At 42.7% G+C, this 14,385-nt stretch overlaps 1 protein-coding gene across 3 annotated transcripts in view; it reads right to left on the bottom strand.

Moving 5' to 3' along the window:
- The window catches only part of PHF2 (PHD finger protein 2), a 381,209-nt gene that overhangs the window by 86,743 nt on the left and 280,081 nt on the right, over positions 1-14,385 (bottom strand). For all 3 annotated transcript variants that reach the window (XM_029600845.1, XM_029600846.1, XM_029600847.1), the window contains 4 exons: positions 12,741-12,832; positions 7,950-8,039; positions 5,284-5,673; positions 4,005-4,124 (listed from right to left, as the gene is read on the bottom strand). In XM_029600845.1, the coding sequence (XP_029456705.1) occupies positions 4,005-4,124; positions 5,284-5,673; positions 7,950-8,039; positions 12,741-12,832 (692 nt within the window). The remainder of the gene's footprint in view (positions 1-4,004; positions 4,125-5,283; positions 5,674-7,949; positions 8,040-12,740; positions 12,833-14,385) is intronic.

A 14,385-nucleotide genomic window follows, 5' to 3' on the forward strand; every position in this document is an offset into this window, starting at 1 on the left:
AATTTCTTGATCCCTCAAGAGAATAGGAAAAGACCTAAAGAAGTTGTGCTGGGGACTGAACAGTCCACTGCTCACACCTGCTGGAGTCAGAAGATACTGAGGATTGAGGCACAGGGGGTCACGTCATATAGAACCCCCTCTAATTTTTGCTTCTGACTCCACCTGCTGGACTGGGAGCATAACCCACAGTCTGGACTGATCCTTGTACGTACAGGGAAACTGCTATTAATCAATAGGGACTAGCCACTGCTTGTTGCCAGAATTAGTAGCATGGGATCTATTTAATGTTTGGGTACTTGCCAGGCACTTATGACTTGGATTGGCCGCTGCTGGAGACAAGATACTGGGCTTGATGGACCCTTGGTCTGACTCAGTATGCAATATCTTATGCTCTTCTAGAATAAAATCATGAAACTGAATGGATCATAATGTGATAAAAATCCATTGTCTTTTTTGAGGACTTAGGTTTCTTACCACATTATGAGCCACACAATTATACTGCCTATCACCTTCTTATCACACAGAAAACCCCTCTCACCCCTTGCCCTTATCATTGGAATACCTTTTCACTTTTATTTCCTGATAATCTCATTCCATTCTGACCTCAGAAAGGGAGAATTAGCTCTCTAAAGCTAGTAATGAAATGTATTGAGTCTAAGAAATGATATCACATTATGGGGTAGATATTTTAAAAAAGCGCGATCGCGTACTTTTGTTGGCGCACCAGGCGCAAACAAAAGTATGCTGGATTTTATAAGATACGCGTGTAGCCGCGCGTATCTTATAAAATCCTGGATCAGCACGCACAAGGCTGCCGATTTTGGGCAGCCGGCGCACGCCGAGCCGCGCAGCCTGCCTCCGTTCCCTCCGAGGCCGCTCCGAAATCGGAGCGGCCTCGGAGGGAACTTTCTTTCGCCCTCCCCTCACCTTCCCCTACCTAACCCACCCCCCCGGCCCTATCTAAACCCCCCCCTACCTTTATCCATGGATTTACGCCTCCCGGAGGGAGACGTAAATCCATGCGCGCCAGCGGGCTGCTGGCGCGCCGAGACCCGAACCGGGGGCGGTTCAGGAGGGCGCGGCCACGCCCCTGGAACACCTTAGGCCGAAACCACGCCCCCGGGCCCGCCCCCGAAACACCATGTCCCACCCCCAAAACGCTGCATCGTTCGGCCCCGCCCCCGACATGTCCCCTAAAAAAAACCATGGGACTTACGCGAGTCCTGGGGCTCTGCGCGCGCCGGTGCGCGAGGGCCCTGCTCGCGTAAATCCGCCCGGATTTACGCGAGCAGGGCTTTTAAAATCCACCTGTATATATATATATATATATATTTTTTTTTTTTTTTTGTTAACTTTTATTTCTGTGCATTCAATATTTTGGTCCGTCTTTAATGAGAATAACCGTTCAGTAGTGATATCATTGTGGTGTCGTAATACACACTGTTAATAAATATAAAGTTACTATTCAGAAGTAGAAGAGTTAAAATTAACAATAATAGAAACTATTATTGCTGAAAAGGAAGCCTGCAATGTAATAATTATTGAAATGTAATAATCACTTTTTTTTTTTTACAGTACCGTATGTATATGTCCTATAATTAAGGCGGTTCTGGGTGTTCCTGCTTAACATGAAATACATGTAGACTTGGGAAAGCCACTATTTATCCCTGATTATGAGCAGAAAGGATGATATGGGTTCTTGCCCTGTTTGTGGCCTGAACTGGCCATGTTTAGAGATTGGATGCTGGGCTTGATGGTATTGCATTTTTTATGATTCCTATGTTAAATACAGGTAAAAAAAAAAAGGGTTTTAAAACTCTAATTGTGCCAGCTGAAGCCCAGTGAAGGCCTTCAACCACAAGGTCCTCTAGGTAGTTCCTCTTCCTACTTCATGTATTATTCTCACACTCCCAGGATCAAGGGAATCAAGAAGAGAACATGGCTGTCAGAGCAAATTAGGTGGAAGTGACCGCAGACCCAGACCAGTGTTCATCTTTGACTGCTGCCTATGGTTTGTTTTGTTGTTTTAAACCACTTATTTTTCTCCTTGCTCTATGTATTCCATGCTCGGCAGACCTCCCAGGACTTCCTTAAAAAAAAGAAGCATGTGCCCTAAAATTAATTTTTATGTTTGCACTTCAGACATGGTGTGCTTCTAACTGCAGAACATATGCAAAGCAGAAATAGGCATGACTCAATAATGATTACCATGGAATATAACAGTAGGTACTACACATGACTGCTGGATGCTGGCATGAAGTGTAATTTTACTGTTGCTTATAATAAAAATTATTTGTCTTTACCAGAAGATATTTTGAAATACAATACTGCAAAATTTCACTGCAACTCCTATTGGCCCAGTTGCACTAAAGCAGAGGTTCCCTAACCTGTCCTGGGGGACTTTCAGCCAGTCAGGTTTTCAGGATATCCACAATGAATATGCATAAAATAAAACTTGCGTGCTATAGAGGCAGTGCATGCAGATTTATCTCATGCACATTCACTGTAGATATCCTGAAAACATGACTGGCAGAGAGTCCTCCAGGACAAGATTGGGAACCACTGCACTAAAGGGTTTTTCCCATTTTGTATTTATGGGGAAAAAGTTGCCATAGAGCATCTTGTGATATCATTCCATCCTCTGATTACATCTTACTGTGGTAATGTAGTGGAGGTCTGACACCAGCATGGTGAACAGGGTTTGGCTCATTCACTGAGACTGCAGTGAATGAATGAATGAATGAATGAATGAATACTAAGTGCCTGCAGCTGTCAGTGATGGGGGTACTTAGTATGCAGCTGAGTTGCGAGGATGTAAGACCGAGTATTCTTCCCGACACGGCTTCGGGAGCAGTCCTATCCTAGGGTAGTAAAATCTGGGGAGTGGAGTAGGGTTGGTTATAAAGTCCAATGGCCACGCGCATATGCATGCCAGATTCTAAAATCTGAGGGAAGCATATGCGGGCGACTCGCACGCTCAAGGGGGGGTGGGGGGAATTTTACAAAGCAACGTGCAGTGACGCAATCGGGCTTTCCCCTACACCTAATTCTATCCTTCCTCCCTCTTCCCTTCTCCTCCCTGCCCCCTAAACCTACTCTAACTTTAATGTTAAATTGTCAATCAGTTATACTGTTCCATATGTTCCTCGGTTCCATGTAAAGCTCCGCTCTCTGTTGAGCAGTTCTTCGTTTTTATGTAAACCGGATTGATTTGTAGTCCATACAAGAACTTCGGTATATAAAAATTAAAAATAAATAAATATAACTCTCCCTAATTTATTTTAATACTTACTGCTCCTCTGCATGTGCCAGCTGGCTGCTGGCGCGCACTTCCCCGGGACAGCGGCTAATGGCACTGTCCCGGCCCGCCCCTCCCCGCCCAGACCATGCCACCTGGACCGCCCCTTTTCCCTTGGCCAGCACCTCTGCGCATACTGTAGTTTATGCGCGCGGCCGGGCCTGTTGTAAAGTGAGCGCAGCACGCGCGTGGCCTGGCCACATGCGTAAACCCCGAAATTTTTGCGCGTATCTCTTTTAAAATCCTGGCTTAAATGAATATTTGGGAATTTATCTGGCTAAATTCTAGCCGGTTAATAAATTAGGCGGACAGAATTAAGCAGAATAAGTTAGAGGCATTCCGGAAGCATAACTGGAAGGAGTTAAGTTAGACTGCTAAGTTAACTATTAACTCTGATATTCAGAGTAACCAGATGACTTAGCTGGCAAAGTCTGGTCAGGTCAAAAAGCTGTCCTAAAGATAGCAGGCTAATTTTAAGATAGACAGTTATATTCAGCAGTGAAGCTGCATTATTGAATATATCTCCAATGTTAGCTGGATAAGTTTATCCAGCTAATTTTGCTATCTGGACTGTGTCTGAATACGGACCTCAACATTTTTTTATTTTCAGAGGGCACTTTTATTTTCTGATCCAGTTTTCTTGCACTCCTCAATATAATTCACTAATGTGACAGAGTGATGTTACCTCCAGTTGACTTTGCAATACCTTATATTTCCATTTGGCTTCTGTTTTACTCTTATTTGGCTCTCGCACTTCGAATTTCTCCACATCATTCTGCTTTGTGACAATTTCCTTAGCAGGAGCAGTGATCATGTTCTTTGAATTCTGTAAGAACAGAACATGTATTAACAGTAACAATGGGCTAGATACAGGTTTTTTTTGTGTAGCAGGTGTCCCAGTCTATTGACAACTTTTATGGGCTTCCAGAAAGTGTATAAGTTGAGACTGGATTAAACCAGGTCACACCAACCAAAATATATGCCACTGTTTTCTTAGCAACAGGCTAAGGGCCCGATTTAAGAAAAAGGTTTTCTATAGATGCAACACGAAAGAAAATTCATTGAAAAGAGGAAATGAAAACTGTATGGACTACTCTTGTGATAAGCTGTTTCTTTCTATCAGTGAGTTTCTGTTAAATCACCTCATACAATACTTAAAATTCTGACGTAAAGAAGAGAGGATAAGGAACGAGAACTTAACTGCATTTTAAAAAAACAAGATCTCTGAGTAAGGACATGGGGAAGAGAAGCACATGGGGGAAATGAAAGGAAGGTGCCCTCGTCTGATCCTGAGGTACAAAATTAACTAAACTCTCTTTGTTAATATCTACTGAAATTGCATTTCCTTCTAATATACTTCAGAGGGGGGGGGGGGGGGGAAACAAGCAATTGATGAAGAGTCTTATTATTTCTAGGTATTGTTGTAAAGAAGGCCTCAGCAATAAAAGTCTGCAAAAATTAGATCTTTGTATGGATGACTGAGCTCTGACTTTCAGATCAGTTGTCAAAAAAAATATTACTATTTTTTTTCTACATATTTACATAGTAAAAACACAAAAAAAAAAAAACCAAACCTCAGTAGGATGGTTCCAAGAACTGACTGGAAAAGGCCAGGCCATTCTACAGTCCAGTGGCTTAAATACAAATTAAGGGCCCCAAAGCAATAGTTTTACAATTTTGGAGAGGGGTGGGGGATCACCCTCGGAAGATCCGAGAGCTGGGAAGTCCCTCTTGGAGGGAGTAGGAGGTGCCCCAGTCGGTGCAAAAGCCAATCCCTCTCCAATCAGTTGTTTGTCCAGATCAGCAGAAAATGCATGTTGTATACGGCATCACATATTTCTGACACAGATTACTGAAAATGGGGCTCCTTCCCTGATGCAATCTAGTTTCTAATAGGAGGAAAAGATTTTCCAGGGAAATGTGAGTGTTCCTAATGAAAAGCAGTAGGTAAAGACAACATGATGCAGCACGAGATGGCTACAAACCTTGCTCTTCTTTGGTGTTTCCACTTTTGTCAAAGCCTCTTTTGTGTGCGCTTCCAGCAGGTCAAGGTCCGGAATAGAGGGTGGCGTGCTTTCCTTTACCTTCTTTCCTTTTTTCTTTCCTCCTTCCTTCACCTTTGGGGGTTTTGGGGGTTTGGGCTCCTTAGGGACCTTGGGGGGTTTGGGCACTTTAGGAGGCTTAGGGGGTTTGGGAGGTTTGGGAGGTTTAGGGGGCTTCAGGGTCTTCACAGTTTTTGTCTTCTTCTTCTGGACTTTTTCCACTGGCGGAGGGGTTTCTGGCACGGGTGATGCAGCTTCTTCTTTTTCCACTGCTTGGATCTCTTCCATGTTAATATTGGCACTCATTTCTGTTTTGTTGACTTTAGATGCATTCTGTATTTTCAAAGAAGAAAAATGTATTCAAATCAAACTCTCACAAATGGGCTGGGTACAGCACACAGGCTCGGTGATATTTATCAAAGCAAGGCTTCAACAGCAGAATCTGTGAGACTAGTGCATAAGCAAGAGATGGGAGAGATGCGTTGTTCTGAACTGCCACATCTGATCCGTGAAGAATTTTATTTATTTACCAGAACTGCGATTGCACCTACATGAAAGTATTTACTCTCACACTGAAGCGGGTAACAGAATAGAAAACAATTCCATGTATGCTTAGTCAGAGGCATATAACAGATGGACTATAGAAATTATATAGCCCATTATGCACAATAGCTGCACATCCTTGAGCTCATCATGGTAAATACATAACATAACTGTTGCTTATTTTCTATTAAAGAAAACCCTCGATACCTGCAGAATGTTTATTAAAAACGGATTAACAACCATATCTGAAATTTTTGTTGCACGATCAGTACTGCTTCCTCTGCTTGGCTTTACAAAACAAAGCAGAGCGGGACATATGCATTTGGAGCAATGACAGATGTAAGTTTTCAACAGGGATACAAAAAGCAAGAAACTAGCATTGAATAAGGAACAATGTGCTTTAGAAACCTACATAAGCTCCCATGTAGTAAAATACAGCCCTATTAATGTAGGTGGGTAGGGATTCTGGACAGCATCTTTAGTCAACCAGCTTCCAGTCCTTTCATTTTTGATGCTCCCTCTTCTGCCCCACCTGACCAAGCTCAGCCCACCCACCTGCTTTGTATTTGCTACAGAGACAGGGAAGGCAGCAAAATTCCAACCCAAGTGACTGGAGCCGGGCCATAGAGGAATTGCCCGATGACAAAAAAAAAATTAAACTCTACAGCTCTATTGACATGACAACTTTCAAACAGAAATTGGATCAGTGCAGAATAGCTGTCCAGCAAGTAACATAACAGTTCAACAGAAAACCATCCCTACAAAAAAGCAGTGAATGAGAAATGGTGCTATCCCTTTAAAAGTGAACTGCTGTGTCTTTTTTCTCCAAATACACTTTGGATTTCTTTTCTCACTCAGGTAAGTTTGAAATCATACCTCACGTCTAACACCAATGTAGAATTAAGAGTGAACAACTTCAGTGGACTACTATGGTAACCACAATAATTTATTTGAAATTAATGATAAAACTATACCATCAAAAGTCCAGTCTGTTAAGGAGAAAATTATTGCATGGCAAATGACAGGAAAACCAATGCAGAAACAAAATACAAGGCAATTGAATGTTCCGTTATAATAGCAAGAGAATTCAGCTTTAAATTATTGTAATGGGTATTTTGTCTTATATCAGTCAATTCTTGTTCTATTAGCTCTCCATCCATCTGGATCTGAGGGTATACTTTCTGTTGTTGCCAGGTCAGAAACCATCAAAATAACAGATCTAACAGTGTTTTCACTCATCCCTCCATGACCTAGGTCCTGCTGCTTCCTTTCTGCCTCTAGCTGATAAAACTTCCAAAGCCTCTTAACTGGAAAAATGCTAGTACAGCACATCGTTAGAAATGTTAAGCTATCATAAATCCCAAAACGTTGGAGAAAGAAAGTGATTACCTCTAGAGTGGGGTGGTTCAGACAGGTGGGAGAACTAACAAGATGCGAATTGACAGAGGTAAGACCTTATTTATTTATTTACTTATTTAACCATACTTCCATAATCACGTTCCTAGTTATAAAAAAAAACTGCTCAAAGTGATGAACAAAATATATAAAATGCAAAAACACTAATATAAATATACATAAATACAACAAAACAATAAACAAAAACCAAATTACATCACCATTTAAAAACTGAAACACCTCCCTCCCCTCTAGGCCTTCTCCTATCCTCCAGCCCTCTCCAGACATCTTTTAGCCCTTCGATGGGTTATCTGAAATTAGTGGGGCAGGAATGAACCCCAGCCACTCCTGCCCTGCTGGATCATGTTTTGTTGTAGGGCCGTACAACAAAATGACTATTGCCTCAGGAATGGGTGGTGCCATTTTGAAAACAGGACTCCGTAAGGCAGACGTGACTGAGAATTGCTCCTGCACAATTTTAACTTTGAAGTTATGGTGTCTTTGAAACCATGAATGGGAGGTTTCTTTTCCAACAAAACTAACCAAAACAAGATTTTTTGCTGCATATTTCATTTTGGTAGAAAATGAAAACATATCCTTAAGCAGTACAGCAACTGCAACTATGCATGGCAGAGCTCATCGCTAACATATGGTTTTATAAGAATACAAACCTCTGTTATTCGAATTTCTTTGGCAAGGTCTTTGATAAGTTGTGATGGCCTGAAATGTTCCGGGAGCTCATCTTCATGTTCTATTAAAGCCTGAAACATAACAAAAAAAACCCAAACCATTTTTATTTCATGCAATCCAGTTCTCCCTTAATATTCTGGCCCCAATAATGAAATAATGGCACATCTTTCCATTGTAGTCTGTGGAATTTGCTATTTATGCATTTACTAAAGGAGATTACAAAAATTAAACTTGGAAAGGGTTATTTCTTTTGAAAGAGCCACACAAATTTTATATCAAATATGCATTATTAGTTACACCAATTTTTAAAGGGAAAGTACACACAATCTTTCCTTTTGAAAATGATTCCACCAAAACTACTTGCACGTATTTACTCCTGCTAATCTGTACACAGATTTTTTTTTTTTTTTTTTGGAGGGGGGAGCGGAATTTACCAGCATACTTTTGAAAATGTAAAAAAAGTATACATGCAAGTAGAAACATATCCCCGATCCCACCTTCAGGAATGCCTGTGTTCACTGTGGGTAAATTTTATGTACATACAAACTAGCGAAAGAAAAATGACTAAGGAGACTCGTAGGTACACTCTCTCTCTGAGGATAACTCTCCAAGTAATTTATGTAGGTAAAAAGCACTTTTAACAGCATTTATAAAAATCTGTTGTCTTACTTATGCCAAAGATTAGTATTTGATAGCAGATTTATTATTAGCATGGTTTAATATAATTTATTGTATCTGAATTCTGTTGTGCATCGGGCACAGTATAAATAGTGATTTATAAATATGATTAAATAAATAAAACTTAGCTGAATAGGATCAACTGAAGATTTACCGACAAATTAATCAATTATCTTCACCACTTAGTGAGCCATCAGGGAAGTTCATCCTACATTCTATCTACTCTGCCAGGGCACTAGTGTGCTATCTTTATGACAAACCCATGCAGATATCTCAGCACTTATAAACTACAGCAGAAACAGTAAAAAAGCAAACCGTGGTTTCAGATAAAGAAAGCATCCACATAATAAAAAAAAATAATGCACCCTCTTTCATTCCAAAAAAAAGTATAAAATAAAGTCTAAGGAAGGGAAAATGGAAATGTGGACAAAACAGGAAGCAACAGAGTGAAAAAACAAGGCAAGTTAATAAGTTTAGGAATGTAGTTAATCCTAATGCTGTAAGTATCTGTTTCCAAAAGACTCCCTTCTATTCCAGCCAAGATAGGAGGAAAAAAATGCTTTGGAAAACAGGGCATCTTTGCATCCACTACAATTGAAGGATTCCGAGTGGGGGAGCCCCTGATGTGTGGCCTCGTATCTAGGACTGTTGCTAAAATGGCTGGATTAAGTGACTTGGAAGGGGAATATAAAACAATGGAAAAAAATTTCCCGGGTAGTTGCAAATGAAAGTTTTCAGTGCCGAAGCCCCATGGATGCCAATTCTGATTGAGCTGGAAGTGCAAAGGAGCAAGAGGAAACTGCCAGCTCATACAAAAAATACCAAACAATACATCAAAATAAGGCCCTGTTTTGTACTTGTGCTGAAGATCCTACAGAATGAAATGTGGCATTTTTTTTCTCTCTCTCCATCTGTCTTTTGAGCAGATCAGTTCTGTTTACGATGGGTAGGTTTGGCATCTTGTATTTAGAGACAAATGTTGCTTTTATTTGTTAACAAGTGCACACTGCAATCTGTTGAACCCCTACATGGTGAAAGAAGAGATCAAGGTGCAACTTTTCACTTGTTTCCCCACTCACTCCAACCCTTGTGCTGACGTTAGTAAGGAAAAGCTTTTCTTTGCTCTCCAGTATAATACGGCATTTGGAATCAGATTTGAAGAAAGCAAAAAAAAATTCATTTTCACTTTACTGGGCTGACATGCTCTAAAACATGGAGACCTCCCTTCCATGAAATTTAGGAGCACGAAAAATATTATCCACAGTCCCAATTGTTATAGCCAAGAGTCAAATGTCGGCCCTCTCCTATCCAGGTCAGCTTAAATATTATTTTGGGGAAGGGAAGAGGAGGGAGGTTTGCAGCCTGAAAAAAATATCCTGCAGATTTAATATTTCCATATACTCCAGAGGGCAATTTCCAGACTTTTTACATGAGATTTCTCTCACCCTAGCTTGATGGACTCTATAAACAGGGTACTATCACGCTAGGTTGAGAGAACATTGTTGAAATCTCATCTTTATGAGACTTTCCTCACTCCAAATGACGTCAAACCTTCACTGAGATGTACTGTACTGTTTGCATGTCTCACGCTGCATGTAAAACTGGCCCCAAAATGCTAAACCACCACCGAAGCCTCACTTTGAGTTATTAGCTGGCCCTCCTATTGTGATATAAATAGTTGAATACTATGACGGTCTTATAAAGAGGTGTTCTTTTTCTCTCTCTCTCTCTCTCTCTTCTCAGCAATTCAAAAATGATCACAGACACACCCCTTTTTTCTTATCGCGGGAGTTACCCATGCGAAATTATAGCATTTTTAAGAATGTAAGGGTTAACTGGCTATATTTTTTTTTCGAATATAGCTGGTTATCTAAAGTTATCCAGTTAATTATAGCCGGATAACTTTATAACTGGTGATATTCATAATCTGCCCAGTTAGGCTGAAAGTTATCCAGCTACAGTTAGCTGGATAACTTTAATCATGTATATTCAGTGGGACATTTATCCCACTGAATATACAGGACAACTTTAGCTGGATAACTTATCTGCTCAATGTCTGACTGAATATGCCCCCCTATATGTTCTATGTACAATTTATTTGATAACAAACATAGGCCTGGATTTATCAAAATGCGGTAAGTACCGCATGCGATAGCAAAAGGGGTGTGTTTTATGCTAATATAGGGGCGGATTTTAAAAGGAGCGCGAATAGCCTACTTTTGTTTGCGCTCCAGGCGCAAACAAAAGTACGCTGGATTTTAGTAGATACGCGCGGAGCCGCGCGTATCTGCTAAAAACCTGGATCGGCGCGCGCAAGGCTATGGATTTTGTATAGCCGGCGCGCGCCGAGCTGCGCAGCCTACCCCCGTTCCCTCCGAGGCCGCTCCGAAATCGGAGCGGCCTCGGAGGGAACTTTCCTTTGCCCTCCCCTCACCTTCCCCTCCCTAACCCACCCGCCCGGCCCTGTCTAAACCCCCCCCTTACCTTTGTCGGGGGATTTACGCCTCCCAGAGGGAGGCGTAAATCCCCGCGTGTCAGCGGGCCTCCTGCGCGCCGGGACGCGACCTGGGGGCGGGTCCGGAGGGCGCGGCCACGCCCCCGGGCCGCAGCCACGCCCCCGGGCCCGCCCCCAGAACGCCGCGCGGTTCGGGCCCGCCCCCCGGCACGCCCCCCCCGAAAACCCCGGGACTTACGCGAGTCCCGGGGCTCTGCGCGCGCCGGTAGGCCTATGTAAAATAGGCTTACCGGCGAGCAGGGCTCTGAAAATTCGCCCCATAGTATTTACCACAATTTGCACTAATTACCTGTGCAAAGAGCTAAGTTAGCGCAAATTGTGATACATGCCAGACCTGTTGTATTTCCTGCATTCAACCACTGGGGGACCATTTTTAATGCTCCCAGACACGTGTGTGTGTGTGGAGAGAGAGAGAGAGCGAGAGCGAGAGCACGAGCGCGAGAGAGAGAGAGAGGACTCTCTACCTGGGTAACATCAAGCTAGGTTGAGAGAACGTTGCCCAAATCTCATCTTGGAGTTAGTTTCCTCACTCCGAAGGCCAGCAAATCTTCACAAGAGACCACTGTTCTGTTCGTAGGTGTCACGTAGCATGTCAAAGTGGCCCCTAACCCCCTACACACTTACCTAATCCCCACCTCGAGTTACTAGGTGGGCCTACCCTAGGGATACAAATACCTGCCTATGGGCCATGATATTACAGCCAGTCTCAGTCTCAGTCTCAGTCTCAGTCTCTCTCTCTCTCTCTCTCTCTCTCTCTCTCCCCCCCCAGGGCTCTGGAGCCTTCAAATTGTCGCCTTACAGGACACATCACAAATGGTGATGAAACCTCACCACATGGTCACAGCCTAACACATCTGAAAGAGGTGTTGTTAAAATCAGCATTATGGCTGTGCAATAGCTCTTGGCAGGCTAACTCCTCCTATTTTTGGAATTTGCATCGCACCATACAATATGGTGCGATCGCATGCGATAAGCCCTTAACGCATGCGAAAACACCTTACCGCATTTTGATAAATGACCCCCATAATTTTGTGAAAGCAATTGGAACAGAACTGGTGACAGCCCTTTGATAAAAAACTGGCAGCACATCATTGACCATGTAAGAATCAACCAGTACAGCATATCCTAGTATGGTTGGTGTCAATTTTTTTAATTGCCCCCATAAGTCCATCAGGGTCTTAGTAACACTAGTGTCCTTTTTTTCCCCTTTATACATGCATTCTCAGGGAGGCTGATCGTGATTGTTGAATTTAATTACCAAAATCTCAGCAGGAGACTGTATCAGCCCGAGCCCTATGGGCCCCTACCACAAGACTTAAGTACCTAGAAATACCTCTGGCGACCAGTATGCTGATAATGCATACAATTTTACACCCAGTTTTGCAAAGGGCAACATTCCGTACATACAGTATACTTACCCACATAACAACTTAATATTCAAAGCCCAGTTTCCGTGGGTATCTTGTGTTTGAAAAGCTGGTGGTTTTGTGTAGGCTAAAAATGTTGTCATGCTACAGTTAGGCATGCTCCTGAAAATGTCCACCTTAGAGTTCATCATGTGGGAAAGGAAAATGCCTACCTGTTTTTTAGTCCAAGATCTGAAAGCGCTGTTGAGAATTTTTGCTGCCTGTACTAGGTGAGGAGCAGGCTGCTTATCGGATTTGTGCAAACCTAAAAAAAAAGGCAGAAAAAGAAAACTGTGAACTTAAAGAGCGGAAGCAGACACTTCCCCTTCTAATTGCATTATAATTCACTTTATGACTTGGAAGCATCAGTTCACTTCAGTTAATGTAGGGAAGATTTTAAAAGCCCTACACGCGCCGAGCCTATTTTGCATAGGCCCGGCGACGCGCGCAAGCCCCGGGACGCGCGTATGTCCCGGGGCTTGAAAAAAGGGGCGGGGTGTTCTGGGGCGGGTGCGTGGCCAGAGGCTTCCATAGGGCCTCTAGGCCGGGGGATCGCGCGCCGGCACTTGGCCGGCGCGCGCAACCTACGCTTGCCCAGAGGCAGGCACAACTTGCAAAACAAAGGTATTGGGGGGGGGGGTTAGGTAGGGCTGGGGGGCAGGTTAGGTAGGGGAAGGGAGAGGAAGTTTGGGGGGGCGGAAGGAAAGTTTCGGAGCGGCCTCAGAGGGAACAGGGAAAGCCATCAGGGCTCCCCTAGGGCTCGGTGCGCACAAAGTGCACAAGTGTGCACCCCCTTGCGCGTGCCGACCCCGAATTTTATAACATGTGCGGGGCTCACGCGCATGTTATAAAATCGGGTGTAGATTTGTGCACGCCGGGTTGCGCGCACAAATCTACGCCCGCGCGTAGGTATTAAAATCTGCCCCTGTCTGTTCACACATCATGCCTGCAGTATATTTCCATTGAAAACAATAACTGGTTAATAGAGAACCTGGCTATTCATACCACAAAATGTAGACACTTATTTTCATTAAAAAGCCATTCAACATAGCCTAGCTGCAATACTAAGGACTTTCCCACCCACTAATAACACAAATTAAGCTGCCCATAAATTAATATCATGGCAGCTTAGCTCAGAAGACCATTCACATTTATAAAGTTATTTCATCCTGACATCCTACCACGCCAAAGATATTATTCGAGATCTGAGATGCCCTGTATTGCAGCTCAGTATAAGTTAAATACCTCAATTAGGAATCCATGGGACTATGTATTATGGCAGAATACATGTTGCATACACATTCCCTGAACACAGATTGAACATCCTAACCTCTCTGTATGAAACCTATTTTATGGGACCACTCAGTGACAAACACCTGAGCTGACCTTCACGGTCAGACCGCACTACATGTTGACATACTGACACATTTTTGGGGATTCAGTCTTTTGAACACTTTTCTAATATCATTCCAAAATTCAATTTTATAGATTATTAAAGTAACAAGGGGTGCCCATCAAATCTCTGATCTTTTAAGTCTAAATGTTGCTGTTCAGAAAATCGCTGTGATAAATTAAAGAGGGAAAGTCATTTTCACACATGCATCTGTACTACACTGGAAGGAACCCAATTTAGCAGATCTAGTGATACTAGGAAATTATAATTCCCAGAAACACATGCAAATTAAGTTACAGAGGGCAATTTTCAAAAGCATTTCCATGGATAAACCAGTGCTTTACCCACAGAAATGGAATTTTGTAAAACTGCCCATCCAATATGCAGGTAAATTTATGCACACATGTCATATCTGCGTGTAAATT

Source organism: Rhinatrema bivittatum, chromosome 4, assembly GCF_901001135.1.
Source record: "Rhinatrema bivittatum chromosome 4, aRhiBiv1.1, whole genome shotgun sequence".
Lineage (NCBI taxonomy): Eukaryota > Metazoa > Chordata > Amphibia > Gymnophiona > Rhinatrematidae > Rhinatrema > Rhinatrema bivittatum.